The 27,383-nt window shown below is 34.4% G+C and overlaps 2 protein-coding genes across 3 annotated transcripts in view; one reads left to right on the top strand and one right to left on the bottom strand.

The window, feature by feature from the left end:
* Positions 1 to 41: 41 nt before the first annotated feature.
* Positions 42 to 10,387, bottom strand: LOC136035479 (membrane-associated tyrosine- and threonine-specific cdc2-inhibitory kinase-like). 2 transcript variants are annotated; one of them, XM_065717292.1, is made up of 2 exons: positions 10,240 to 10,387; positions 42 to 1,875 (listed from the first exon to the last, which is right to left on the bottom strand). In XM_065717292.1, the coding sequence occupies exon 2, from the start codon at positions 1,866 to 1,868 to the stop codon at positions 162 to 164; it is 1,707 nt and encodes a 568-aa protein (XP_065573364.1). In that variant the 5' UTR covers positions 1,869 to 1,875; positions 10,240 to 10,387; the 3' UTR covers positions 42 to 161. The 2 variants fall into 2 exon arrangements, with proteins under 2 accessions (XP_065573364.1, XP_065573365.1); XM_065717293.1 differs by lacking the exon at positions 10,240 to 10,387 and adding an exon at positions 7,026 to 7,044.
* Positions 10,388 to 10,422: 35 nt separating this feature from the next.
* LOC136035478 (26S proteasome non-ATPase regulatory subunit 2-like) overlaps positions 10,423 to 27,383 on the top strand; it is a 69,847-nt gene continuing 52,886 nt past the window's right edge. Inside the window, exons 1-2 of the mRNA XM_065717291.1 lie at positions 10,423 to 10,601; positions 20,478 to 20,821. Of these exons, the coding sequence (XP_065573363.1) occupies positions 10,536 to 10,601; positions 20,478 to 20,821 (410 nt within the window). The 5' untranslated portion in view covers positions 10,423 to 10,535. The remainder of the gene's footprint in view (positions 10,602 to 20,477; positions 20,822 to 27,383) is intronic.

The raw sequence follows: 27,383 nt of genomic DNA, 5'->3' as shown, positions 1-27,383 counted from the left end.
GTGCAAGTACAGCAAGAGCTAATAGTTAAAGCAATACAGAGTTTTGTATACAAACCTATCTTCCGTTATATTTAAACTGAATCTATAAAAATTAAATAAAACATAAAATCAGGCTCAGACAACACAAAGCAACCATAATATAACAAAATCATTAACAGAAATTAATCAGAGTCAGAAAAAGCATCAAAAGACGTTAATAAATTGCGGGGCTCTATTGTGCTAGCATTTGATAGCACTGAGCTATTGAGTGTAGGCAGCAGTGAGCTACTTGTGCCAGACTCTTCATCTTCACGAAGAGATGACTGAGGCCTACGAAATGATGGCCTACCATCGCAAGATGGGGTTGAAGAATTTGAGCTCCGCAAACGCATTGGAGTTCTTCTTGGAGTCCTTAGCTTAATTGGGGTAGAACTTAGGTGACGACTTGGTGAGTCACTACCTATGATGAATGGCGTTTTCCCCAGTTGAGGGGCAACAGATGAGTTCTGACTTGAATTTTCAACCCTACAAATATCAGGCGAATCTTTTACAGGAAGTACAGGAGGTGGCAAACTAAAAGAAGTGCTTGAAGTTGGACTTCCTCTACTTCCTCTACAGAACGACTGAAACTCATCATCCGAATAGGTGTCCTCCAACTGAAAATTTATTGGTTGTTTTGGGTGCCCATCAGGAGTCCGAGTTATTATCTGGCGCGTAGGTGTTTCCGCTTTAAACCAGATTACATGTAGTGTAACAAATAAACTCCATAGCCATAAGAATATCCCTCTTAGACAATCTATAACTGACCGTGCTGCTTTATTTACAATCAAAGTTGATTTCCGCTGACATAATTTAAACTTCATATAATGACTGTTAAGTAAGTCATCAGCAGTGGGTCGTTGATTAGGATCGGGATTTAGCATGGAACTTAAAAATCTGAACAGATTATCACTAATATAACGACGACAAGTCTTTGGAATACGCCCCTTTCGAATCTGCTCAATGGTGTCATGCATTGCTATATTGCTTAAATCAAGGTCACATGCCAGTTCTAGCATTGTCATTCCAAGACTAAATATGTCAACTGCCTTAGTAAAACATTCAGATGGTTTTGTAAACCGTCCTGTCAATAGTTCTGGTGCAAGGTAACGTCCATCACCTTCAACAGCTGTTTGAAGATCCTGAGTCTTCAAGTCAAAAGCAAGTCCAAAATCACCTAATTTACACTCTCCATTACTACTAAGAAAAATATTTTCAGGTTTTATGTCAAGGTGAATAAAATCATGGTCATGTAAATGTTTAACAGCTTGTAACAAATCAACCATAAAATACCAAATTACTCTTTCTGGAATATCACTATTTTTATAAGCATAATCTTCCAAATTAGTTTCACAGTACTCTAATTGCATATATAAGCGATCATTTTCTTCCCATGCACGATGAAATCGCACCAAATTAGGATGGGGTTCGATAACTTCATTCTTACGAACTTCTTCCAACTTTCGGTCTCTATCTGCAAGGCCACGAAATCGACTAATTGTCCTCTTAATGGCATATTGTTTACCATCTTCTTTTGATATTGCCCTGTAAACGTCCCCAAAATCACCTGATCCAATTTTCGACTCAATCACAAAACACTGGTTCAAATAATTATCATTAGTGCATTCATTATAGAATGGACTAGCTAAGAGACTATCACCTTGTGAGCGGAATGAAATTGCAGCGGCTTTCTTTGAACTTGATGTCAATTTTGCAGAAAGTACCTTTTCAGGTGCTTTAGGAGGCCTTACCCGTTTCAGTCCTTGTCTAGCCTTTTTTGTAGAAAGTTGGCCTTGACTTTCATAAAATACAGGTCTTGGCATTGAGCCTGGAGTCTTGAAGCCATCCATTTTGCTTCTAAAAAAGGAAGAAAGAATAAGCATATTGATATTTGACAAACACAGCATAAAGAAAAGATATAATTGTTTAAAATAATCAAAAATTAGAGAAAAATAGTTAAATTAACCTTTCTTTTATAAGAGACGAGTCAGAAACAGTCTTCTAGCAAGGAGTCTAATAACTGAAGGAAGTACAATATTAATGTTTTCGTGCAATTTATTGAGAGAGGTAATCTCAGAGGGACCAGGAGCTTGTCCTCATCCCTCTAATCCTCCAGTGGTTAGTTAATCCTATGGTCCAAAGCCAGGATAAACTACTGAAGACAAGCTACTATTTTCATTTCTTTTGCAATACCTGAAAATGAGTCAACATAAAGAGTATTTTCCCAGTTCGCCCTAAAGAGTAAGCTTTTAAAGGAGCATTGGACTTATCAACAAGAGCCAAGAGCTCATAAGGCACTTGTGACAAGGTCAGAAGCGCCAAAGCCAAGATTTAAAATAAGAACTCTGAGACACGAGGTCCTTTTAAGTATCAAATTTCATTAAGACGGAAACCTGTTCATAAGTTAAAAATACATTTTTTTAAAAGTTTTTCCGAATTAACCGTCCTTCATCTCCCCCCCCCCCGATGGTCGAGTCGCGGAAGCGACTATTTGTGTTGCAAGAGCAACACTCTGGTTTTGTCCCGGTTTTTTTTTTCCTATGCCGCCGATGTCGGCTTATTCCTGGAAACTGGTAAGGGTCTAACCTGTGCGGTTTTTACGGGAAGTGTGGACCTCAGGCCGGATTGATGAATATGGCATTACATTTTGGAAAGCTCTGCAGAACTCTTGCCTGGGGCCAAAAAGGATGGTTTTTGCTTGTCCACGAGTCAGAGCCTATGGTATGCGAAGTGAAGTGGAGTTATGTAGCCTATGTCAGAGAGGAGTATCTGAAGTTGTGTGGCCAAGCTTTCGTTTCATCAAACCATGTTTCTGCTTTCGAGTGCAAAGCTCCGTTCTAGCAGGCAAGCAGGCAGGCACCACTTTCAAATTGAAGATGGACTAAAATCTATAAGTGTTAAATATATGCGGCAGTTATCCGGCCCCACAGCCAATATATCTTCTTTGAGTGATAAATAGAAAAATTTACAGAAGCAAAAAAGCGGCATTTTCCCACGGGTCCGAAAGTGCTGCCGTGATTTCCGCTGGGTTTATCATTTTTTTTTTCGGACTTTGGATTGAGGTAGAGAAATTTTATCAGATGTACCTCTTAAACTTTAAAAGTTCTGTCATTCCTAAAGAAATCGGAGCTTATCTTTTGATCCTTTCTAAGTGGTGACATTAGAAAGTTGGCCTACGGCAAAAAAAAATCAACTTTTGAACTAAGACAGATAGAATTTTTTTCGACGGCAATCGATAGCTCTTGATGAGCTGAGCAAAGTATATGTCGTCCATTTTTTGACACAAAAATTCCTTCATGAGATATACATGCAAAGTCAATAATTGACTGCAAAGTCAATTTAGTCCCTTCTTTCAATATTCTTTTGTTATTGTTGTTTTTTCAACGCTGAGGAATAGCCTTTGATCATGTGATTACTGATCGCGTTCTTCTTTGAACATAACGTTTTAAAAGCTTCGATAGGCTGACAACTTCAGCGTTTAACCGATAGCAAAGAAACAAAACCAAAGTGTTGCTCTTGCAACACTTTATTCGGCGAAGCCGGACAAAAGTTGCTGCAACACTTTACGTTGCTCAGGCAACATAGGTCTAGTTCTAATTTAATCTGGTCTGGTCCCTGATACACCTGCCAACTTTTAGCAATTGCTATATTGATCATGTATCTAGTTCAGATCTTCTTCATGTAAAAATTGGGGTGGTCCAGGAACCTGAGACCTCTCACACCCTAAGAGAGAATCATACCCCTAGACCAACAAGCCACACTTAAAAAGAACAATCACTTGTTTTATCAGCTAATAAAATTCTTCTCAACTATTTCGTTTGCTCTCTCACCCTAGATGGTCGAATCAGGGAAGTGACTATTTCTAATTTAATGTGGCCTGGTCCCTGATACGCCTGCTAACTTTCATTATCCTAGCTTATCTGGAAGTGCCTGAACTAGCAAAACCAGGACTGACAGACAGACAGACAGAAATTGCGATTGCTATATGTCACTTGGTAAATACCAAGTACCATAAAAAGGAAAAAGATTTCTTCAGGCCTCCCCTGCATTTTGACATGCTTTCCTAAAAATTGCCTTGAACACACCTTGGGGGGTGCAGTTTTCCCCTGTCTCTCTTATGTATAGGTATATTGTCTACCATACATATGGACGTTTTCTCCTTTTTTAAAATTACATTAAAAAAAATCCACAAAAGAAGTTTTTCAAAAATAACTAAAGAGCTACATTAAATCCAAGAAGAGTGGAAACAGTCAAATACTAATTCAAACAAAAATAAATTGCTATCAATAAGTAGGTGCAACCCTAAGGACACTACTATAAACAGGGGTAGAGCTCTAACACCCCTATTGCCTTGAATAGACTAGTAACTTGCACTTTACTAAAAATATTCTTAGATTGAGTTGTGAGTTTTTATTTGTAATAACATTAACAATTTAATATAAGCACTGAAATTTATTTATGAAAGTCTGTGAAAGTTTACATTTATTAACATTATAAAAGAGAAAACATTTAAACTGCATTTTGTTTTCAGTAACCTGCAAATGACTTTTAGTCTTTACAATGCTGGAGGGTGTTAGCCCTACTCCTGTCTGCGGTAATTTCTGTTTGTTTTAGACGTAACTTGATTATTTATTGCTATTTCTGTTCTTTTTTGGTTTCACTATTTATAAATAGTAATGTATGTTTGTTTCAAAACTGAGCCATTATTTGACTTTATTTCCAGTTGTCTTATGTTTAATGCAGCTCTTTGACAAAAATGTTTTATGGGAAGTTCTTTCTTAAATGTATTTCTGTTCCTTTTTAACTCTTTTTTTTATTGGTTAATAGAAGGAATATTTGTTACAAATTTTTTCGGTTACCCCTACATAAGAATCAAGGTTTTGGTTTACTATTTACCATTGGAAAAACATTTGCAACAAGTTTTAATAATGGTTGTGCTATAGAACTGATCATCATCATCTCTTCTAGACCCACTCAACTACACCACCTTAAACCATATGTCCCAATTACATGCAATAAGATAGATGTAGAGACATGCCAGAAAAAAAAGTTGAACCCAAATAAATCCATGGAAACTGATGGTGTACACTCAAGGCTTCTGCCCTTGATGATAAGTGTATCTTGCAGATTGACACATGCCCCACATAACCTCCACACACAAGGGTGGTGCCAAAAAGGACGCAAGTAATTACTGCCCAATCAGTATAGCCTCTACAGTCAGGAAGCTACAAGAAGAAATTTTTAACACTGCAGTTCTAAAACCCTTGACAACCCATAAACTATTCTCATAAGGTCAGCATGGCTTTAGGTCTGGTCAGTTGGCTGAAGTGATTCTTACAATTATGTCACCAGTCTTCTAAACCAGGACTTCCTTGTTGACATCATACTACTGTATTTGGTAAAGGTGTTTGAAAAAGTCTGCCATAAAAAACTTCAAATCAAGCTCCAAGCTATTGGGGTGAATGAGGATGTGGTTAAGCGGGTCATGCAATTCATAACAGATCAGAAACAGATGATTAAAATATTTGACAAGGATGACAGAGCAATTCTCTCAAAGTTTTCTTCTTTTTGGAAATAGAGTGCCCCAGGGCACAGTATTAGGTAAACATATATATATATATATATATATATATATATATATATATATATATATATATATATATATATATATATATATATATATATATATATATATATATATATATATGCTGATGATTTAAAACTTATTGATTGTACAGACACAGTGGAAAATATTATATTGTGTCAACCCAACTGGACCTCAATGCATTCACTCACTGAACTAATATTTGGATGCTTGAATGCAGTGTATCAAAATGCAAGACTCTTCACCTTGGGAAGAAAAACCTACACATTCAATCCCATATGAATTGTGGTATGAATGATGGGTCCCACAAAGTTATTCCCAGCAGTCACATGGAGAGAGATCTTGGTGTGCTGGTAGACATCAAGTTGATTTTTCATATTCATGCACAAGCAACTATTGTGCAAGGCTAATCTGACACTTGGCTTAATCAAAAGAACATTCCCTAGCAGCTCTACAGCAGTTATGACTAAGCTATATAAGAGTCTAGTTTGACCAACGCTAGAGTTTGGAATTCGTATCACATACCCAATCAACAAGACTGACCAAACAGCAATGGAATCAGTCCAGAGGAGGGTAACAAAATATATTGAAGACCTCTATTATGTCCCTTATCCATCCCATCTCATCTCCAATGTATTGTCACAAATACATTAACAGCAACCAAGCTTCTAAATGCTGAGGATACCATTCCTGGCTTTTCTAACCAGATAATTCAAAGAGAACTCATGAATTAATAAGCTTTTGCAGAAACAAGCTAACACCAGATTAAAGAACAAGTTCTTTTCAAACAGGTTTGTCAGTCTATGGAACTCCCTTAATGAAAAGACCTAGACCTCTACCAGCCTGAATGCATTCAAGTCATCAGTGGACAGGTGTGGCTCAATAAACTGTGGTGCACCATTTAAGATACCACATACAATTAACCATCATCACTGAAAATGGCAGATGTGGGATATGTCCTATTACTCGCGATATACAAGGAGCACTTCCTGAAAGTTGATAAGTATTGTTATTTTTTTGTTATTATTAAATTCTGGATAATAGGGAATTCAGCATTATCTGTTTGTAGTAAGAATACAATGTGAAATTCGTCATTTTCTAACATTCTAGACCTAAAAATAACAAATAATGAACTATTAATAGCAACAATTGGCTTCTAGAAAACTTGAAAACTGATTTTGACTAGATATATTCTAAATATCATTTCTTATTTATAAAAGAGAAATTGACGTGAAAGAATTGAAATCAAGAGAAAAGCCCAAACGCAAACTTGAAAAAAAGCAACTACAGGCCTACTTTACATTCTTTTAATTATCTAGAAAATTTAAAGAGCAAGTTGAAAGAAACTTAAAGGAATGAATATACAATCCAGGAAGGAGTTTCCAAGCTCTTTTCAACTTACAATGGTTCAAGAGCCCTCTAATGACAGGTAATGTCCTACCCATCTCAAAGATGAAAACCATTTCAAGTTTGACCTCAAGGGTATGTCTTTCTTTGAAATACAGTTTACACCATCTGAGCCAGATACTATGGCAATATCAATTTTGTTTTAAGTTTGGACCAATTTTCATAGAAGCTTTAGTACCTGAGGTCTAGAAGTAGAAAAGAAAGAGAGGTTTGAGGTAAAATTCACATTTACAGATGTATATTTAAGCTATAGACTTTCTTCTGAAGGTCTTACTCACATGGAACAATAGTTTTTTTTTTAAATTCCAGAGGATGTTTTCTTCCTATCTCAGTAGTATGTTAGAAATTGCTTTCTAGACAAAATTTATTTGATATCTCAAAGAAACTAGCAGAGAAATGTAATTGCAGGTATCAGAAATCAACTCAGATATCAATTCCTGAAAACTTGAAGAGGTTTAATCACCTACCTCAACTATTTTTTATAATATTAAAGAAAGTTTATTCACAAACCTATTGATTGCCCTAAGACTTGTTGAGTTTGATCTAGAGGGATAAAACTTTTGAGAATCTCTCTAGATCCAAAACAACAATTCGAGGTGGTGTTTTCAAGCTCTAATCTATAAGGAGTACAAAATTTTTTATAAAAACATGTCTTTAGCTTTGGTATAAGAAAAAGTAATTTGAGTCAAATTTTCTTTGACCCTAGTTATTCAAAGGTGTGAGGCTTAAAACAAATTTTTGTGCTATGAATTTATTTCTATAGTTTGCTACAAGTTAGCTTTGCCTAATTCCAGACAAATGTGTTCATTTGGCTTTGCTTAATAACTTTTAATGCTTCAAATGCCTTGCTGTAAAATTTAAGTTCTGGATAAATTTCTGAAAGTATCATTTGCCTGAATCTACAACTTTTCAAGATAGCAAAAAGTTTATCATATAGAATTTTAGGTAAATTTGAATCATAAGAAAGTAATCAGATAGAAGAAACAAGTATACCATTTTTATTCAGTGAAAGATGAATTCAATACTCCTTTGAATATCAATATTGTTAAAATGATACCTTAGCCAGTTATATACAAAATTTTGCTTATCTTTTGTGCTTATATCATACCAAAAGTTAGTTTATAGTGAAGAATACAGCCACTCTGAAAAATAATCAGCAAAGTTTTGTAGATAGCATAAGGCTGTATTTGCCCTATTAAGAGGGTGGCTGCAACATAACTGCAACAATAGAAACCAGTATGTTTAGAAATGGTATCATTAAATGGAGAATCTAACAGCAGGCAATATATCTTTTGTTATCATAGTACTTAGCTCAGAAGTTTTACCTGTTGGATTTTCTTCTTTTTTTATTATCAACAACTGGTTCATAATGTGACTAAATTTCTGGTTCATACAGTACTTAGCTAAATTTTGAAAAAAAACAACATTGATATGGCTCAGAATTCTACTCAAATAACAGGAATTGCATTTTCAGAACTAAAGGCAGAGAAAATGCAACTGGTAACTGAAAATTAAGGTAAAATGTTGTTTTTCAAAATTTCAATAGGTATAGACCTGTCACGTAGGTAAATTTCAGGGCCCTCTAGAGGGAGAAGGAGGTGGGTATTTTAACATACCTTCCTGGGATATAATTTAGCCTGTAGACCCATCCCCAAAAGTTTCATTTTCCTAACCTAACCCCTTTCTGAGATAGCAAGAAGTCACTTAACTAGAATTTTATCCTGACAAATAATACTATAAATGATTTAAAAATGATTTACTGTGAAAATGTATTTCTGCTAGTTTTGTTTTGAATATGTTTATATCATCTGTTAGAAATTTTTCAGGTGGAAGGTCATTCCATGGCTTCCACACCCTGCTGTAAAATGAATGTTGGCTTATTTTCCTTTTTGAAAGAGAAGGGTACAATTTATGTGGGTGATAATGGGTCATTAAATGTTAAGAACTGTGATGTACTTATTTCATCAATGCTTTTTATTATACAGAATGTGTTAACAATGTCTGCCCTAATGTTCTTGTTAAGGCTAACCAAAAAAGAACTACCTCAGGCTAACCAAAATTTTGGGACTTACACTTTATTATACACAACATATTTCATTGTTTTCATCAATAATTATATTTATTTGGTAAAATTCTAGTTAATTGACTTCTTGCTATCTTGGAAAGGGTTTAGGTTAAGAAAATGAAACTTTCAGGGATGGGTCTACAGGCTAAAGTATGTCCTGGGAAGGTATTTTAAAGTACCTACCTCAACTCCTTCTCCCTCTAGAGGGCCCTGAAATTTGCCTAAGTGACAGGTCTATACCTATTGAAATTTTGACAAAACAACATTTTACCTTAATTTTCAGTTACTAGCCTATTTGCTTTTTCTCTGCCTTTTGTTCTGAAAATACATTTCCTGTTATTTGAGTAGAATTTTGAGCCATATCAATGTTTTTTTTTTCAAAATTTAGGAAATGTTTTTGCATATCTTTAAAACCTTATAAAATGGAATGAGCAAAATTATGAAGCTGAAAAATTTTTTGTTGTACTTCAATTAAGCAGAAGATCTATTTGCAAGGTATCACTTTTATAACACACATGTTTTTAAAGGTCAGGGCCCTCTAGAGGGAGGAGTGGAGGTAGTTGCTTCAAAATACCTTCCCAGGACATACTTTAGTCTATAGATTCATCCCTGAAAGTTTTCATTTTCCTAACCTAAACCCTTTCTGAGATAGCAAGACGTCAATTAACTATTATTTTACCTTTATTTTTTCTGTATAGCCTAATGACATGAGACCATTAGAGTGGGGGGATTAGGCTAATTGTCAAAAATGCAAACTGTTACATAAAAATGAACATAAATTTGGTTGTCTAAAAATAACTCCCTTCTTGTTCTAGAATGTATCCTTTTGAAGAGCTACTATCCTTACCATTTACCACAAAATAATTCCAGCAACAAAAGGGTGGTTAGCTTAGGCTGCATGTAGCCTACTTGAAAAAAACCTTCCTAGGCCCTTGCCTGAATTGTGCTTTTAATTCAATCTAGAAGGTATCATTCACCTATCAACAACTTTTAAAAATAGCACAAGCCTATAAACTAGATTTATTCCAGTGAAATGAACATAAAGGTTTCACTGCTTTTAGAAAGGATTAGCCTATTTCTTCACAGTGTGCATGCACAAGGTTAACACAATCGAATGTGCCATTCATCATCTAAGACGCCTTACATTCAAATTTGGACCCAAAGTCAATGAACCATATGCCATAGGAGGTTAAGAATAGCTTCTCTGTTTGTTTATGAAGGCGAAGACATGAGTTTTTCAAATTAAAAATATTTCACAAAAATTAAAACGAAGATAAGCAGATGCTTCGACTTTTAAATGAAGAATGTTCTATCTGCAAAACATCTATAAACGTTATTCACGAAAACGGCTATCACTTGCCGAGTCATTCTGCAAAGCTAGGCTATCTTCCACTAAAAAAAGAAAGGTTTTTGCTTTAAGTGATTAAGAAGATATCAATTATGACAGTTGAAAAAAAGGCTGTCCCAAATAAGAAGAAGAAAGATGAAGCTAAAAAACCCGAAATGGTATGACATTTTTGATTTCTGCAAGGGGGTAAGGCTAGTTTATCAGTAAATAGGCTACTGAATAATTCACACCAATAACCAACAAATAAAGTGAACATATTGCTCGATGCCTGTTTTATGCTCTGTCTTAATGTAGTAATCTTTTTGGTGTAAATTCCATTTAATCCCTTTACAGATCCTCAAAGATGATGGGCTATCTTTTTCTCTTAATTAAAATATGGCTTGAGGTAGGCCTAATACTTTTATTAACAGTTTGTTCTGGTAACTAAGAAATAGACTTAATTCTATAGTAAGAATTGCATCCTGAGTCCAAATTTCACATACATTTGAGTCAAAAATGAACTTTACCACCACCCTTAGCCTATAGCTATAGGCCTATATATCAGTTCAGGGTGTATATTTGCACATTAGGGGTAGAGTAAAGTTTAAGGTAAATTTGTGACAGTTCATATTATTGACATATCAATACAGTAAATTTACCACTAGATGCCTTTTTGGTAAAATTCTAGTTTAGTGACTTTTTGCTATCTTGGAAAGGGGTTAGGTTAGGAAAAATGAAACTTTAAGGGATGGGTCTACAGGCTAAAGTATGTCCTGGGAAGGTATTTTAAAGTAGCCTACCCACCTCCATTCCTGCTCCCTCTAGAGGGCACTGAAATTTGCCTACATGACAGGTTTATACCTATTGAAATTTTGACAAAACAGCATTTTACCTTAATTTTCAGTTACCAGCTGCTTTTTCTCTGCCTTTAGTAGGCTATTTGACTAGAATTCTGAGCCATATCAATGTTTTTTTTTTCAAAATTTAGGAAATATATTTGCATATCTTTAAAACCTTATAAATTGGCATTGAGCAAACTTGTGCACTGAAAACAATTTTGTTGTACTTCATTCAAGGAGAATATCTATTTTTAAAGGGTTCACTTTTATAACACACATATTTTTAAAGGTCAGGACCCTCTAGAGGGAAAGGGAGTAGAGGTAGGTAATTCTAAATACCTTTCCAGGACACATTTTAGCCTGTAGACCCATTTCTGAAGGTTTCATTTTCCTAACCTGACCCCTTTCCTAGATAGCAAGAAGTCCCTAAACTAGAATTTTACTGCCTTTTTTTTATGCTTTTTATGAATATAATAATCACTTCTAGCCTAGTGTAATTTCAAATTTAAGCACTTTTTGATGTAAACTAACCATATCATAAATGGTTTTGGTACTGAGAAAATGTAGTATTATTCTATTGAAAACAACAGAGAAAACAGGACTAAGAAAACATAGTATTATTTTATCAGAAAATGACCAATAACTCATACTTTAATTGAAAATTGTCATTTTTAAGAGCTCAAAAAGGGCTTAAATGTGAATTTGCAATAGTAAGCAAGTATTATATAGAATTATTAGTCTCTCTTATAAAGAGCATAAAAAAGACACTGAGTGGTATGTTTACTTTATTAGTAAGTCAAAAATATGACTGTTGTAAATTTACCAAGTTTTAAAAGTAAATTTCTAATTTATCTGCTTTTTAATTATCTTGGAAAGGGGTTAGGATCAGAAAATAAAACTTTCAGGGATAGGTGTGCAGACTAAAGTATACCCTAGAAGGTATTTTGAAGTACCTTCCTCTACTCCTTCTCTGTCCAAAGGATCTTGAAATTTGTGTGTGGCAACTCATTACTCAGTTTTACTTCTTCACTTGCAGTCAAGCAACTTCCCTTTAAGATGTTTGATATTGGCCTAGTGTTATCATTTTTGCCTCTGTGTTTCTGTACCACAATAGACCAAGCTTGTCTCTATGGTCTCAAGCACCTTATAGAACAGCCTGCAGATACAATGAGAAAGAAATGATTAAAAGAGTAGATGCAAACCCAAGATCTAAACACATGTGCAAGGCTGTATTCAGGGAAGGGGTTAAGTGGTTTGATTGGAGTGGAGTGGTTAAGTGGCACCTATTCAAATTTTGACAAAACAATATTTACCTTAATTCTCAGTTATCAGTTTCTTTTTTCTCTGGCTTTAGTTCTGAAAATATAATTCCTGTTATTTCAATAGAATTTTAAGCCATATCAATGTTTTTTTTTTCAAAATGTGGGAAGTGTATTAACATATCTTTAAAACCTTATAAATTGGGATTGAGCTAAGTTGTGAAGCTGAAAACAATTTTGTTGTATTTCATTTAAGCAGAAGATCTATTTTACAAGGTTTCACTTTTATAACATGCATATTTTTAAAGGTCAGGACCCTCTAAAGAGAGAAGGAGTAGAGGTAGGTACTTCAAAATACCTTCCTGGCACATACTTTAGCCTGTATACCCATCTCTAAAAGTTTAATTTTCCTAACCTAACCCCTTTCCAAGATAGCAAAAAGTAGCTAAAGTAGAAGTTGACCATTTAAACTCACCTCTATAGTCAAAATTACATCATGAATGCAAATTTTACATCAATTTATGTCAGAAATGAACTTTAGCCTCCCCCCCCCCCATGTGTAAATATATTTCCTGAATCAGCCTGTATTACTATATATAAGGGTTTTGTATAAAGTTCATTTTTGATGCAAATGCATGTTAAATTTGGATTCAGTATGCAATTCTGACCATAAAGATAGATTTATTTCTTAGATACCTGAATAGTCGATTTAAATAGCATTTGCATTAATATAGAGAAAGGTAATATAGCATTTGCATTAATATGGATATGAGGGTGGGAAAGGTAACAGCAATTTTCTTGCAGATTTGGCTGTATATGGGTATTTAGTTTCTGTCTCTTCAAAACACCATGCCATCACTCCTTTTATACTGAACAAAGTTCAAATGGATTCATTATTTTGCATTTCCTAGAGTTTTTGATACTGCATCAAAATATCAGATATATCCACTAGCATTGGCTGCATCATTCATGATGAAAATCAATATTTTTTAAATCAGAAAATTGCTTCTTAAAATCAGAGGACATGATATTCGAATGATCCATAATGACAAGTACAACAGCATCAGTCATCTCACATATTCTTAGCCTTTTAAACCTGTCAAAAGTTTTTGTGATAAATTATTTTTGACATGCCTTAATAAATGTAACAAGGCCAAGTATCTTTGTCTTTGCATCCATAAGAGTTTTTATACCTGAAGTTGGTTATTCAGTAGATTTAATTTTAAAAAATACCTGTTAAATAATTTGCAAATGCTTTACCATCAGACTTGTATTATTTCAGGCTTGTCACTTAAAAGGTCACTCAGAGTATCATACACATCCATGAATCTTTTTAAACCATTCCCCTTTTGAATTCACCTTACCTCAGTGTGAAGTAAAAGTCTCACATAGCCTGCATTCTCATTTTCACAAAAAAATTTCTAGAAATGCTCACACTTTGCATTACTCTGTCAACTCTGTCTCTCAGAGTTGAGTCATCTATATCTAATGAGAAGTATCTGAATTTCAACTTTTCAACAATTTGTGTTTCAATATCCTCACTCATTTAATATATTCTTCCACTAACAGTAGTATTACTGAGTGGCATGTATTTAACAGTGCTGTCATTCTTTTCCAGGACTGTTTTAAGAAATGCTGATATTGATTATTTTATTAAACCCTCTCCTATAGATATGATTTTTTCATGTTTGCTGATGAGTAGAGATATCTTGTAACTAGCCTCAAGAGTATGGTACTACCCATTTGTGTGTTAAACAAAGATGTAATTGTTGATCTTTTTGTAAACTTCTCCTTTAAAGACTTGAAGTGATTTAAATCTAAATTTACATACATGCTGTGATACATGTTTCACTTATAATGCTCCTCAGGACAACCTAGTTTCATTGATCTGTTGTTTACATAACAAAACAAAACAAAAATTTATATACACAAATCTTATGTTTTGATAAATCTCCATTTGAAAAAAAATCCATGCCCCCCCCACACACCCAAAATCCTGGATATATCCTTGGACCTGAACATTGATTACTGTTCAGTCAAATATTAAATGTAGTGAAAATTATGTGGCAACCATGACTGTTTTCACTAAACAGGAGTCTTTCTGGCTTTCTTTGTTTGCTGAAATTATTGTTTACTTGAATGAAATCCAAGCAAAATATCAAAGAGCTATTTTCTAACTCTCCAATTGCTAGTTGGTGTTTAAGCAATGATAGTCATTTGAACATTTACCTGATATGCTGCCTCTATGCTGGAAGCACATAGACTTGACAGTTATAGATTCATTATCAAGAGGTGTTGGTATATGAAATCTAATAAGATAGAATAAGACAAGGTAAAATTCCTGATGAGAGACTTTTGTCTCTTGGAAAGTAGTTGAGTTTGGCAAACAAAACTATCAGAAATGCATTAAGAACCTCAACACTCCTCTGAGAAATTACTTTGAGGTATCAACCTCTGCTAATTGCCTTTCAAAAGGCACTGGTCATTTTTTTAAACTAGTCCCTAGATTCATCTTCTAATTCCTAGAATTGAGGGAAGGGTACACATAGAATTTTAACAAAACCTTTCCATGGTATATTTTACCCTAAAAGCTGGATTCATTCATAAAAGCTTTGTTAACTAACTGTACCAGCCTACTTTTCAAGATAGCAAGAAGCCACACAACTAGAACTTTACCTAAGATAAATAAAGAATCTAATGAAGATAAAATCAGATAAATCTGAAATTTAAGGCTACTTTCACTTATTTAGCATGTTTCCTTTGGAAGTGGTCAGCCACTACAATCAGTTGTGGTTAACCCCTTTTTACAAACAGTAGTGGCTTTAGGCCTTTAAATCTGGGGGGAGGGGTAGGCAAGATATACCATAGGAGTGTAAAAATATAAACCAAAAGGATGGTAATGTCAAATGTCAGAGAAACTGGGGGGTTGTTGCCTCCAATACCCACCTAAACCATCACTGTTTACAATCTTCCTGTTTTAAAGATGAAACCTTGAGACACTGATCTTCTGCTCAAACAAGGCACAGGAAAAAATTTTCAAAGACAACATTGCCTTCCCATGATGTAAAAATAGTAGTTCCAATAGGGATACATCCTTTTATTAGACAGTGAGAAACAATGATAAAAGTTGTGGATAATTTGGTCATGTACACAGCAATCATCATCAGGAGATAAACATCAGAAGTTTATCTGCTGATGATAGTTTCTGTGTATATGATCCAAATGTTCAGAATTTTAATTAAAGCTTTTCACTGTCTAATACAAGGATTTATCCCCATTTGAACTGTTATTTGTATGTCAAGGCACAAGAAAAGTAGGTAAATTTGGAGGAGTTTTAATTCAAGAGTGCAGCTTCGTTTTTGAGTTTGGAGGAGGGATATGAAGAATTTCCCAACAAAATTGTCAAGTGTGCTGAGACATGCAAACACAAGCTAAATAAAAAAAAAAACATAAGATAAATTCCTAGGTGTTGGCACTCTATACCAACATCTTGGAACTTTGGGGAGGAGCCCTTCTCTCTTAGCTACACCCCTGTTTAAATTACCAATCTGTGAATTAAGTGAACATACCACTTGATGCCTTTTTATGCTCTGTCCGGATATAATGCTTGTTTAACATGAAAATTCAATTGAAAAAAGGAGCATTGGCACAACATCTGGAAAAGAATACTTATCTGTATTGTTTTTTGTTTTGCAAAATTTGGCCTTGTGTGGCCACTAGGAACACCTATATAGGAGAGCACATGAAAAATATTGGAAATCTTCTCTTTGTGATTAAACTTGTTGCAAAAGATACAAACAATTGAGGAATATGTTACTTGGGCTATTTCCTGGACCAATAGAGATGGAGAAATTAGGATGCATAGCCAGAAAAGTAAACACAGTATTTGGAGAAAGCATAACTGAAGATTATTCCATATACTTTTATTTTTGTGTAAGATTACTTAATTAACTTAACATTAGGATAAAAAAAAATCTTGCTTTGTTATGTTCTGAATTTTTTTTTTTCGTTTTAATTTATTGGATTTTGCAAGTCCTTTGCAAGTTTTCAATGTAAATTTGATTAAAAATTCAGGAAGTTGTATTCCAGGAAGTAGAAATTTTCTTTTGAAGACACCCATCTATTGCCCTCTTTGGTTTTTACAATTCTCATGTAGCTTCATTTTTTATGTCTGTTATGCTTATACTTGCCTATACATTAATGGTGTACAATACTTAGGCTTAACTCCCTTTAGCCACCTATTAAAAACACACCTATAGAAACCAATTAAAAAAAAATCAACACTATCACCCACTATGCTTAGTATTTCCCACATGCTCAATTGGCTCTGCATGGGCACATCTTTTTATTACTGACCTAACCCACAAAATTCATTAAACAGTGTTCTAATTTATTTTTTTTTCATACTTACACTGAACATTCTTTTCACACACTTGTTTTACCCTCCCCCCTCCTACCCATTTCCCACACTCGAAGAAAAATACACATTTTTGCATCATTTACTTCTTACAGGGTCATTGGTATTGATTCATCAAAATATTTTGTGTTTGGTTAAAAATGAAGATTTAGTACCGAAACTAAAAGCAAAGCAATGTGACTAGTATTGTGTTTTTGTTGATATGGCTTATACTTTATTGTACAGAGAGGTAGACATAGCTTTTTGTGCAGAATATATCTTCTTGGTTAATTATTACTAAAATTTGAAATAATCAATTTTCAGGGGTCTCTGAATGGCTAATGTATGGTCACAAAAAAACCTCTAACTTGTAAGCCAGTTTAAACAAAGTTTGATAAGCTTTGGTCACACCCAAACGAATAAAGTAAAATAAAAGATCATCATACACTTTCAGCTTTTTATGTGTAACATACCCCTCATTGTGGTATGCTATTGTTACAAAGTAATTTCTACAGTTTAATCTTTATCATTGTTATAAAACGTAGAAAACCCTGGATCTCAATTCAACCCCCTTCTCGTTATTGAAGATTGCAATGAAATTATTTGGGCTGTAGTCCAAAAGTATAAACACCCAAAATCGCAGTGCTGCAAAACACCTTAATCCCCATGCTGAGCTTTTGGTGCCAAAATATAATTAAAAAGTTTTTCTTATTTGAAGAGATTGGAATTAATTAGGCAAACTGAAGTGGTTTTTACTGAATGCAATTTAAGGTAATTTTTAAGTTATTGTTTAAGCTTAAATTACCTTAAATCGCATTTTGTAGTAACTGATCTTGTATCTAAAAAGCTCATTCACTATCCCTTCAGGTGAGTCATTTTCTTCTTAGTGCTCAAATTATGTGTTTTTTTTTATGGAAACTGTTGTGACTAACCTTAGTATATGATATAATTCTATTTATTGTTTCAGAAGAAAAGAAGGATTTTTGATTTAATCAATTATAAATGAATTAAATATGAGAATTTCACAAGGCAATTGTATAGGAGGTGGAGATATCCCTATGATGGTTCTTAAAAACGTTCGTTCCCTCCTCAAAAAATATAGTAGTGAAGTTAAAAATAGAAAATATGAACAGTAGTACTCACTTAATTAAGAAAAAGAAAATGATAAAGTAAATTGGAAAAAAAAGAAAATTAAAAAAAAACATCAACTTTTTCACTGATCTTAGTAAGTCTCTTAGGAAAATTCTGGAAATTTGGAATATGTCTCATAGTAACTGCTGTATTGAGATCAATTTTTAGAAAAATATTATAAAACCATGTAGTTCAATAAAATGTAAGCTTTAGTCACTAAAATGTAGTTTACCATATAACAAATACAAAATGAATGGGAGGGAGAGGACTGGAGAAAACCGTGGTGGGGATGATTTTTATGCTGTAAGAAAGCTTACTAACATGTTAAATATGGGCATTGAACCCCCCAATATGAGATTGGCCAGATCTGCCATCCAAGTTTATGGGAAGTTACTAGAACTAGATCTGTGGTAATTCATAGAGATGAATGTTCTTAGTGATTGTTTATGTTTCCATTTGGGGGGAGGGGTTTAAGAAAATGAAAATAAAGTTAAAAAATACTCTAGTCATATTTTAACATTCTTATTACTATAATACCACCTGAAATTCTTGATGGAGAAGGGTTAAAATCTGGAAATGTGATAATCCCTTTTAATGCGTTTATCTGCTGGTTGTATTTGCAGGGGCTTAGTTACTTCATATAATGCAGGTAATTTGGTGCCATAGTTGAGACAAAATATTTACTCATGTGTCTGCCCAAACTACTACTAACAACTCACTACTAACAACTCACCACAGCACCAAGCCGCCTGAGGCCAACACAGTTACACACGCTCATCCTCCATCCCAATCTTTTCGGATCCTCCCTCTTTACACCTTCCCAGGAAATTTCCATTTCCTTTAAATCTTCCTTTATGACATCCTCCCATCCCAGGCGAGGACGACCTATTTTTCGTTTAATCCTAGACGGTTGGCCGAAAAAGACAATCTTTGGCAATCTGTCACCCTTCATCTGCAGAAAGTGCCAGAGCCATCTCAACTTTCTTTAATTATATCCCTAGAAAGCAGGATTGAAGCACATTTTTCGTACAGCCAACTGTTTGAAATAGGGTCAGTCAGCCGTGTATCCAGAACAATCCATAGGCAATTTCTCTGGAAAACATCAAGAAAATCTTCATCCGCTTTTCAGAGCGCCCATGCTTCCGAGTACCTTCTTTTGACCACTGTCATCACTGGACCTTCTTTTCAATATTCTAATCTTGATTTGCAGACTTTATCTTCCTATTCTTCCAAACTTTTCCCCTGAGTTTTGGCTATTCTACTTTTAACATCTTCACTGCTCCCGCTGTCTTTTCTAATAATACCACCAATGTAAGTGAAGCTGCCCATCTATCAATCTTTTCGTTACCCAACGTCACCTTTTCATTTTCACTTATTCCTAGCCTTAGTGACTTAGTCTTCTTAACATTAGTTTTCAAACCTATTTTCACTATATTTCATTAATTTTCACCCTGAACTCATAAAACCTCTAAAAGTTTGTTCATTTTGCTCACACTTTTATCTAGGACGCTTAGGTTATCAGCATAATCTAAGTCCAGGAGAGTTTTCCCTTCCCATTGGATTCCATGGTCTCTCATTGCCTTTCCTGTACTCCTTAAGACAAAGTTCATCAACATGATCCATATAAAGGGGGATAGAACACAACCCTGCTTTTCCTACCTTAACTGCAGCAGTGTTATTCTTCTCGCACATAACACTATTTACTTTAAAACATTTTTCTGGTATACATACAAGGATAAGACCTTTGTTAAAGATCTTCTACCAACAGACTCAAACGCTTGCTCATAATTTATAAAACTGAGGACCAAAGTTGTTTGACAACTAAGACACTTCTCATTTATTAATCTGAGAGTGAAAATTTGGTCGACACATTCTCTACTTATCCTAAAACCACACTGTTCTTTTCTTAAAACTTTGTCTACAGCATCTCTCAGTTTAAAAAGTATCATATTACTAAATAATCCGCTTCCTACAGAGACCAGACTAATGCCTCGATTATTACCACACTTACTCTCACCTGTGTTATGCAGTGGTTATTTATGGTTTTCCTTGAAATCGTTAGGTACCTCCCCTTTTTCCAATCATGTTCATAATCTTCTTATGTCTGCCCAAACATGAGACTTAATCAGTTACATTGTCCAATTTTCATATTTTTATGTTGACTAAGTCCTAGAAAAACTGCTTTTTTTGGTTGCTACTTCAAAACCTTGCTTTTGTTGTTATGTAAAATATGAGACTGTCAAGTATGCCTTTTGTTTTAAATAGGGTAGTTCAGATTTTTTTGGAGGACATAGCCGTTTTTTAGCTTTCTGTTTATTTGTTGTTTGTTAACTTTTTATTTTTTACTCTTTATATGTTTTTTTTTTATTATTGGTTAAATATATCGGGTGATTAACTGTTTTGTTTCTTCTCATAATATTATTTTTTCAGTCTGAAGAAGACAAAAAACTACAAGAAGATTTAGCTATGGTAATAGAGAGACTGAAAGATGATAATCCCAATTTATGGAACCCGGCTTTGCAAGCTTTGAAGTCGGAAATCAGACAGTCCACAACATCAATGACAAGTGTACCCAAACCGCTAAAATTTTTAAAGCCTTATTTTGATAGCCTCAAGGAAATATATGAAAAAATCGAAGATGTGATGACCAAAAAGCTGTGTGCAGATATCATATCGGTTTTGGCAATGACTAATGCAGAGGGTAGAGAATCTTTGAAGTATAGACTCCTTGGCACTCCTGGAGGATTGGTTGATTGGGGTCATGAATATGTCAGGTAAACATTTTTTACTCTATCCTTGATATTGCTCCTCCTGCATCTATAGCTTAGTGTATGTTGCTCCTGGTAGGATTTGAATTAGCTTTAATCTAAAAAACTTTACTAGTCCATATATTCTGAGACTCAACTGTCTGGCTATGCATGACCTGCATAGAAATAAAAATATTTAAGAAGAGGCAAAACTAAACAAATTTAATTGCAACCAGTGAATAAAATGAAACAACAAGGCAGATATGGTGACAACTATTGTTCGTCATCCTCAATTCTCAGGAAAAGGATAATATATGTGTAAATATTGGCTATATGCTATAAAAAAACTGAGGATATTATAGCAAAAGTCTTTTGCTAAAATATCTGCTTTGTTTCTGTTGTTGTTTTTCTTTTACTATCATTCTTCATTGATTACAATCATCTTTATTTGGTTTCGTTTCTTTTTAGTATTTTTTTTCTTAGTTTTTTGTACCTCTTGTAAGTTTTTTAAGGATATCATCATCTTTTTTTTTTTTTTTGTGCAAACAAATGAATGATTCAGTAGACTTTTACTTAAAGACTTATTTGCTGAATAGCCAATCACTGATTTTCAGTTATGAAAACAGTCATGTCATGTCAAACATTGGATACCTAAAGCTGAGCAAGTATATTTCTCGTTATACTGTTTTGAAATTCTGATGAATTGTATGTCTAGTGAATTATAAGATAAGAAATTATACCAAATACAACCATTAGTATATTGCTAAATTAAACTAAACGTTTTTTCGAAAAAACTGGTAACTATGATTAAATCTATGACTGAATCTCATTTAACATGTGACAGCAAACCTTGGACTTTTACTTGATAAGATTGAAGTATGAGGATGATCATCTTAACTTTTATATCACCATATCCAATCTAACACATTACAGCAATGAATGCTCAATTTTTCTGCTACAGCCATTTCCTAATTAGCCTATAGCGAATATTAAGAGAGAAACTAGTCATGACGTTCGACTAAAAAAAATAAGATTATTACATGTATAAGCAAAAGATAAGTATTTATTTGCATAATGTATATAAAATGTATTAAATAGTGACATTAATAACTGTAGTTAGATTCTTATTCCAACAAGAATTAAATTGTTAAAAACGGTTTTTACCTCATTTCTTGAATCTTTGAAGATTTCAGGGAATATTTAAGAGGATTTTTTAATATATTTCATGGATAAAGCATATAATATAGCGAATTTAATGAAATGACATAATAAAGTTTCAGCACATATTATTGAATTTCTAAAAGGAGTAATAGCTCTTCAGACAGATCTTGCTTTTGGTCCTATCATCTTCCTCTTGTCCCTAAATTGCTTTTTTTTAATACAGGGAGGGATATATTATGCCTGTCAGTGCGTTAATCCGTGAAAGTTGGAGGAGGGATGCATTTCTTAAAGTCTAAGGGGGCAAATGAATCCCCAAAGAAATATTTCTTTATGAAAATTCCCCCTCAAAAAAAGTTCTTTTTTAAATCCAAGATCCAACTCCCCCTCCCCAATTGACACCAGTGCTCTCTCTATAGAGTTCAGCTGACAAGTGACATAAAGTCTTGGCGGATTACTTTTGAAACTGGGGTAGAATAAAAAGGAAGTAATACGGCCATCATCAAAACGTTTATATTGCCATAAACAATTAAAAAATGATTTTCTCAACACAAGAACTGCAGTAACTTTTTGAGGAATTAAAAAGTTAACAGTAATAAAAGGGCGATATTAACAAGAAAATTGAATTGGGGATTAACAGGTAATTCAATTAATTTCATCTCTATTAGTCAATTCAATTTCATCTCTATTAGACTTATTACCAATGAAAAAAAATGCTAGAAAAGCTTAAAGTCAAAATGTGTAATAATGGGTGCTTCACAGTCAGAGTAAATTTCTAGAAAGCCGAGGAAAGTCATCATACTGAGTCCAAGAATTCTCCTCCAATATCCTCCGCCATGTATGGCCCTTAAGTTCTTTTTTTCTCTTACTACCTTTCACTTTAAAATCTGTCCCCCCACCGCTACTATTCTGGCGTCTGCCCTCCCTCCCCCAAATTTTTTTTAGGTGAACATGTAAGACGGCAAAATGTTTATCTTTTGTCTTGGGATTTCGATCATATTTTCTTGAAATTTTGAAATAAATCTTCTGTTTTTATAATGCAGAAGCATTTATTATGAAATAAAGATCACTTAGTAGCCAAAATAAAGGTGTTAGTTGAATTCAAGGTAATAATTTATACATAAATTAATCTCCCTACTTTTTTCGTGAATACTGCCCACAGGTAGAAAAGCAACTGCGGATTTGGCTGCGGGCACGGGATAGGCTAAGCTTCAAATTTGCTCTTGTTGCCCTATGCACCTCCAGATGTAAGATGACCTTAGAACTAAGAGTGGCTTAAAGGTGAAACTACTGTTCCCTTTTGCCCCAGACCGAAGTTGAAAAATTTATTTGCCCGATCGGCAAATATGAATCTGAGATTAATAAAAGGTTTCCATTCGTATTAAAAAAAAAAAAAAATTGAATTACACTATTTGTGTTCTTTTTAAGATAATATTAATTTAGTGTCCGTAGTGTCTGAAAACTATGAAGTTAAGCTATTGAGCGAAAATTCTGTTTGGAGAGTGTATATCAGATTGCTCATATAGTTTTTGGATACTTTCAAGAGAGTATTGCATGAGGTCAATAGGTTGGAAGGAGAGAAGGTGGTGAGGTGACTTAGAATTTGGGGGAAGGGGAATATTTTTTTCTGGTCATCACAAAACAGTGTATGACATGTTTTTTGTTGTATTTGTATGAGAACAGTCTTTGACTCTCAATCAATCAATTTATTAATACTAAAGAAAACTATTACAAAAGTAAATCAGTTAATAGGCCCAAGAAGCTATGCTTGTAATGGGCCACAGAGAACAAAAATAAAACACTTATAAAATATATACAAAAAAAAAAACAAACAAAAAAAAACCACTGGAACAAGACAAGATTTTAAAAGAAGGGAAATGACATACAAATTGGGATAGAATTAAAAGAGAGACAAAAATTATTTAACTGGAAAGACCCAACGAAATAATGCCTTTGCAGAAAGAAAAAGAGGGACATCCAAAGGGATGGAGTTCCATAATAGAATTGACTGATATACAGGAGACCTCTGAGCTGCTGTAGAGGATCGTTTTGGTAAAATAATCGTCGAGAAGAATTACGCAAAGAAGAAAAGTACCTACCTGAGCCTGTCCTTGAGAAAACTGCTGCAGGGTCGGTGGAAGAGTACCTAGAAAAGCAGAATTCGCTTAATAGAGAGTATTTTTACCTATAATATGATCCAGCGGAGCTATTCCAGTATCATTATAAAGATCAGAGGAAGGGTAAAGCCGAGGGAGAAGAAAAGTAGCCTTCACTGCCCTATTTTGGGCTCTTTGAAGTGAGCAGAGAAGAGATTTATTAGTATTGCCCCAGACAGAGCAGCAATAAGAAAGGTAAGGATGAATAAAAGCATGATAAAGAGAAACCATAATATCAAGAGGAAGAAATGAATTAATCCGGTGCAACATTGAAGACTGGCGGAGGATTAAGGAACGGGTGTGGGTTATATGCGGTTTAAAAAAAAGAAAACAGTTAAGATACACACCAAGAAGTTTCACCATAGTAGCTTGTGGTATAATATCATTCCCAAAAGTCAGGGTGATTGGCTCCCGTACGTCTCTCATGCGGTAAGGGGTCCTAAAGTTGACAATGGCACTCTTTCGGCTGTTAAGAGCCATACCATTTGACCAGCACCAATCCTTTACTTTATCAAGAAGACCTTGAGCTATAGAAGTGGCAGATGGCAGGTCCACCGCAGCAATGAAAAAATTACTGTCATCAGCAAAAAGAACAGGGTGAACATGGGGATGAAGACCTTCAACAAGATCATTAATGTAGATTAGAAACAAAAGTGGTCCAAGCACAGAGCCTTGTGGGACACCTTTCAATACAGGCAAAGTAGTGGAAGAAGTACGGTTAACCAAAACATACTGAGATCTATCTGAGAGGTAGGACCTAAACCAATCTAGTGGGACTCCATGCACACCAAATAAGGATAGTTTAGACAGAAGAACATTGTGGTCAACCATATCAAAGGCCTTTGAAAAGTCAAGAAATAGACCCAAAACACACAAGCCCTTGTCCAGATTAACACGCACAAACTCTGTAGCATCAGTAAGTGCATGTAAGGTAGAGAATGAGGGACGAAAACCATACTGATGGTTAGTGATGAGAGAATTTCCATCAGTCGAATTAGTACTAAATACAAATGAAGAGAGTCGACGATACACTACTTTTTCAACAACCTTTGAGATGACGGGAAGAAGAGAAATAGGTCTGTAGTTTGAAATTAGAGACGAATCACCTTTTTTGTGCAAAGGTAGAACAGTAGCAACTTTAAATGAATGAGGGAAAATACCAGAAGAAAGAGAGAGGTTAGTTATGTGTGAAATCGGATGAGAAACAAACTGACTAATTTTTTTAAGGACATTATTACTCAAACCAAAACTATCAACTGAACGACTGCTAGGAAGTTGGGAAATAATACTAGAAATCTCAGTAGTACTACATGGGGAAAGGAAAAAAGACTTCTCTGCCAAGGGAAAACAACTTACTCTACTCGGGGGTGGAATTAGAACTGAAGGAAGTGTGGTGAAATACGAATTGAAGGCACTCGCTGAGGATTTTTTGTCCACAACAGAACCATCAGCATTTCTATAAAGACATGGAGAGGAATGTTTGTGTTTCTTGCGAGAGAGAGCTTCATTATTTACAGTCCAAACCTTGCGCAAATTCCCCTTGCATTCATTAATTCGACGCGAAAAATACAGCTTTTTTGCTAAACGAACTGAAGAAGTGAGCACATTTGTGTAATGTTTATACTTCAAAAGATCATCCTGTGTCTTACTTTTACATGCAGCCTTGAACAAAGACGCCTTCATATGGGTTGCATTGATCAGACCTCTAGACATCCATGGGCATTTGGGTGTAAAATTCCTTGGCTTATTTCTAAGAGGAAAATGCTTATCCAACAGAGTTCCCATACAACACAAAAATAATCTAGTTGCACAATCAGCATCATTAGCTTCAAGAACACTAGACCAATCATTACTCTGAAGACCATGTATTAAATTAGAAATTTCTTTATCTGTAAAAGTTCTAAAAGAAGACTTACCTTTCTCATCCACAGTAATCTCAGTTTTAGGCACAAATAGTGATAGATAAATAGGAAAGTGATCAGAAAGATCAGTGAAAACAAGACCAGAAGAGAACTTCAAATTAGGAGAATGAGAAGTGAAAATATTATCTATTAAAGTGGCAGAATTTCTTGAAGGGTCAACGCGAGAAGGAAAAAAAAATTGAAGGAAGTAGCCCTGAAGAAGAAAATACATCAAAAAGATGGTCACATTCATCATTTAATCCAACATTTAACATATTGCAATTAAAGTCTCCCAAAACACAAATTCGTTTTTTAGAGAAAGTCCCCACACCGGAAAGCTGATCAAGCAAATCAGAGAACAGATGTGTTGGAAAAGGAGGGGGCTTGTAAAACAAACAAACAGTATCACATGCAAACTGGCTTTTCAGATCAGTGACAAGAGAATAAACTGTCCTACTATTAGACACCACTGATGTAAACAAGGATTCAAGGTCAGATCTTCTACAGAATTCAATATTAGATTTTATAAACAAAGAAATACCCCCAGAACACTTTGTTACCATTCTAGGGACGTGAATAGCAATATAACCATCCATATCATAAGCTGTAAAATTATCACTATCAGATAACCATGTTTCTGTCAAGCCTATGACATCAAAAGGGCAAGAATTATTAGACCACAAATACGATTTAAGACTGTCCCACTTATCTCTTATTCCACGCACATTCAAACAAAATACATTAAAGCAACTATTTGAAGAGAGTGAGGGCAAAATGTTATCACAATAATCAATGGTGGTATGATAATTGCAGCTAGAACTAACCATAGATTCAAGGAGAGGGTCAAAAGTGTGTGCCTCTTGTCTACCAGCACTACTTGGTTGATCAAATATAACTGAATTAAGAATAGAAGAATTCAAAAGAAAGGAGAAATCACCTATATATACTACACATGACAAATATATACATTCACTTTACAAATGAACACAATATCCATTCAAGCAGGCTGAAGTAAGAGAGGGTGGATTGAAAGGTAAGACATATAGGCAACAATAGAGAAAACAACTGCAAGAACAAAGACAATAATAAACTACTAGGTTCAAAGGGAATAAAAATAATAAACAACATTATGCAAACATAAGAAAAACTATTAAATCATAAATAAATTTACAAAACAGAGCTGAAAAAAAGAAATGGTTTATTTCAGTCCTGGGAGGGGCTTGGATGGACTTGGATGAGCTGTAATTAACTGATAGAGAGTATCAACTTGAGATGCCTCTTTGACAGTAATCACTTTACTCTCTTCCCAAGCTTTGATTTAGTATAATTAAGTAGCTGAAGTCTAGACTTTGTGAGTGAATCAGAAATAAAGAC

Source organism: Artemia franciscana, chromosome 14 (assembly GCF_032884065.1).
Source record: "Artemia franciscana chromosome 14, ASM3288406v1, whole genome shotgun sequence".
NCBI lineage: Eukaryota > Metazoa > Arthropoda > Branchiopoda > Anostraca > Artemiidae > Artemia > Artemia franciscana.
Note: the sequence above shows the minus strand (reverse complement) of the source record. Positions and strands in the feature narration are given on the sequence as shown.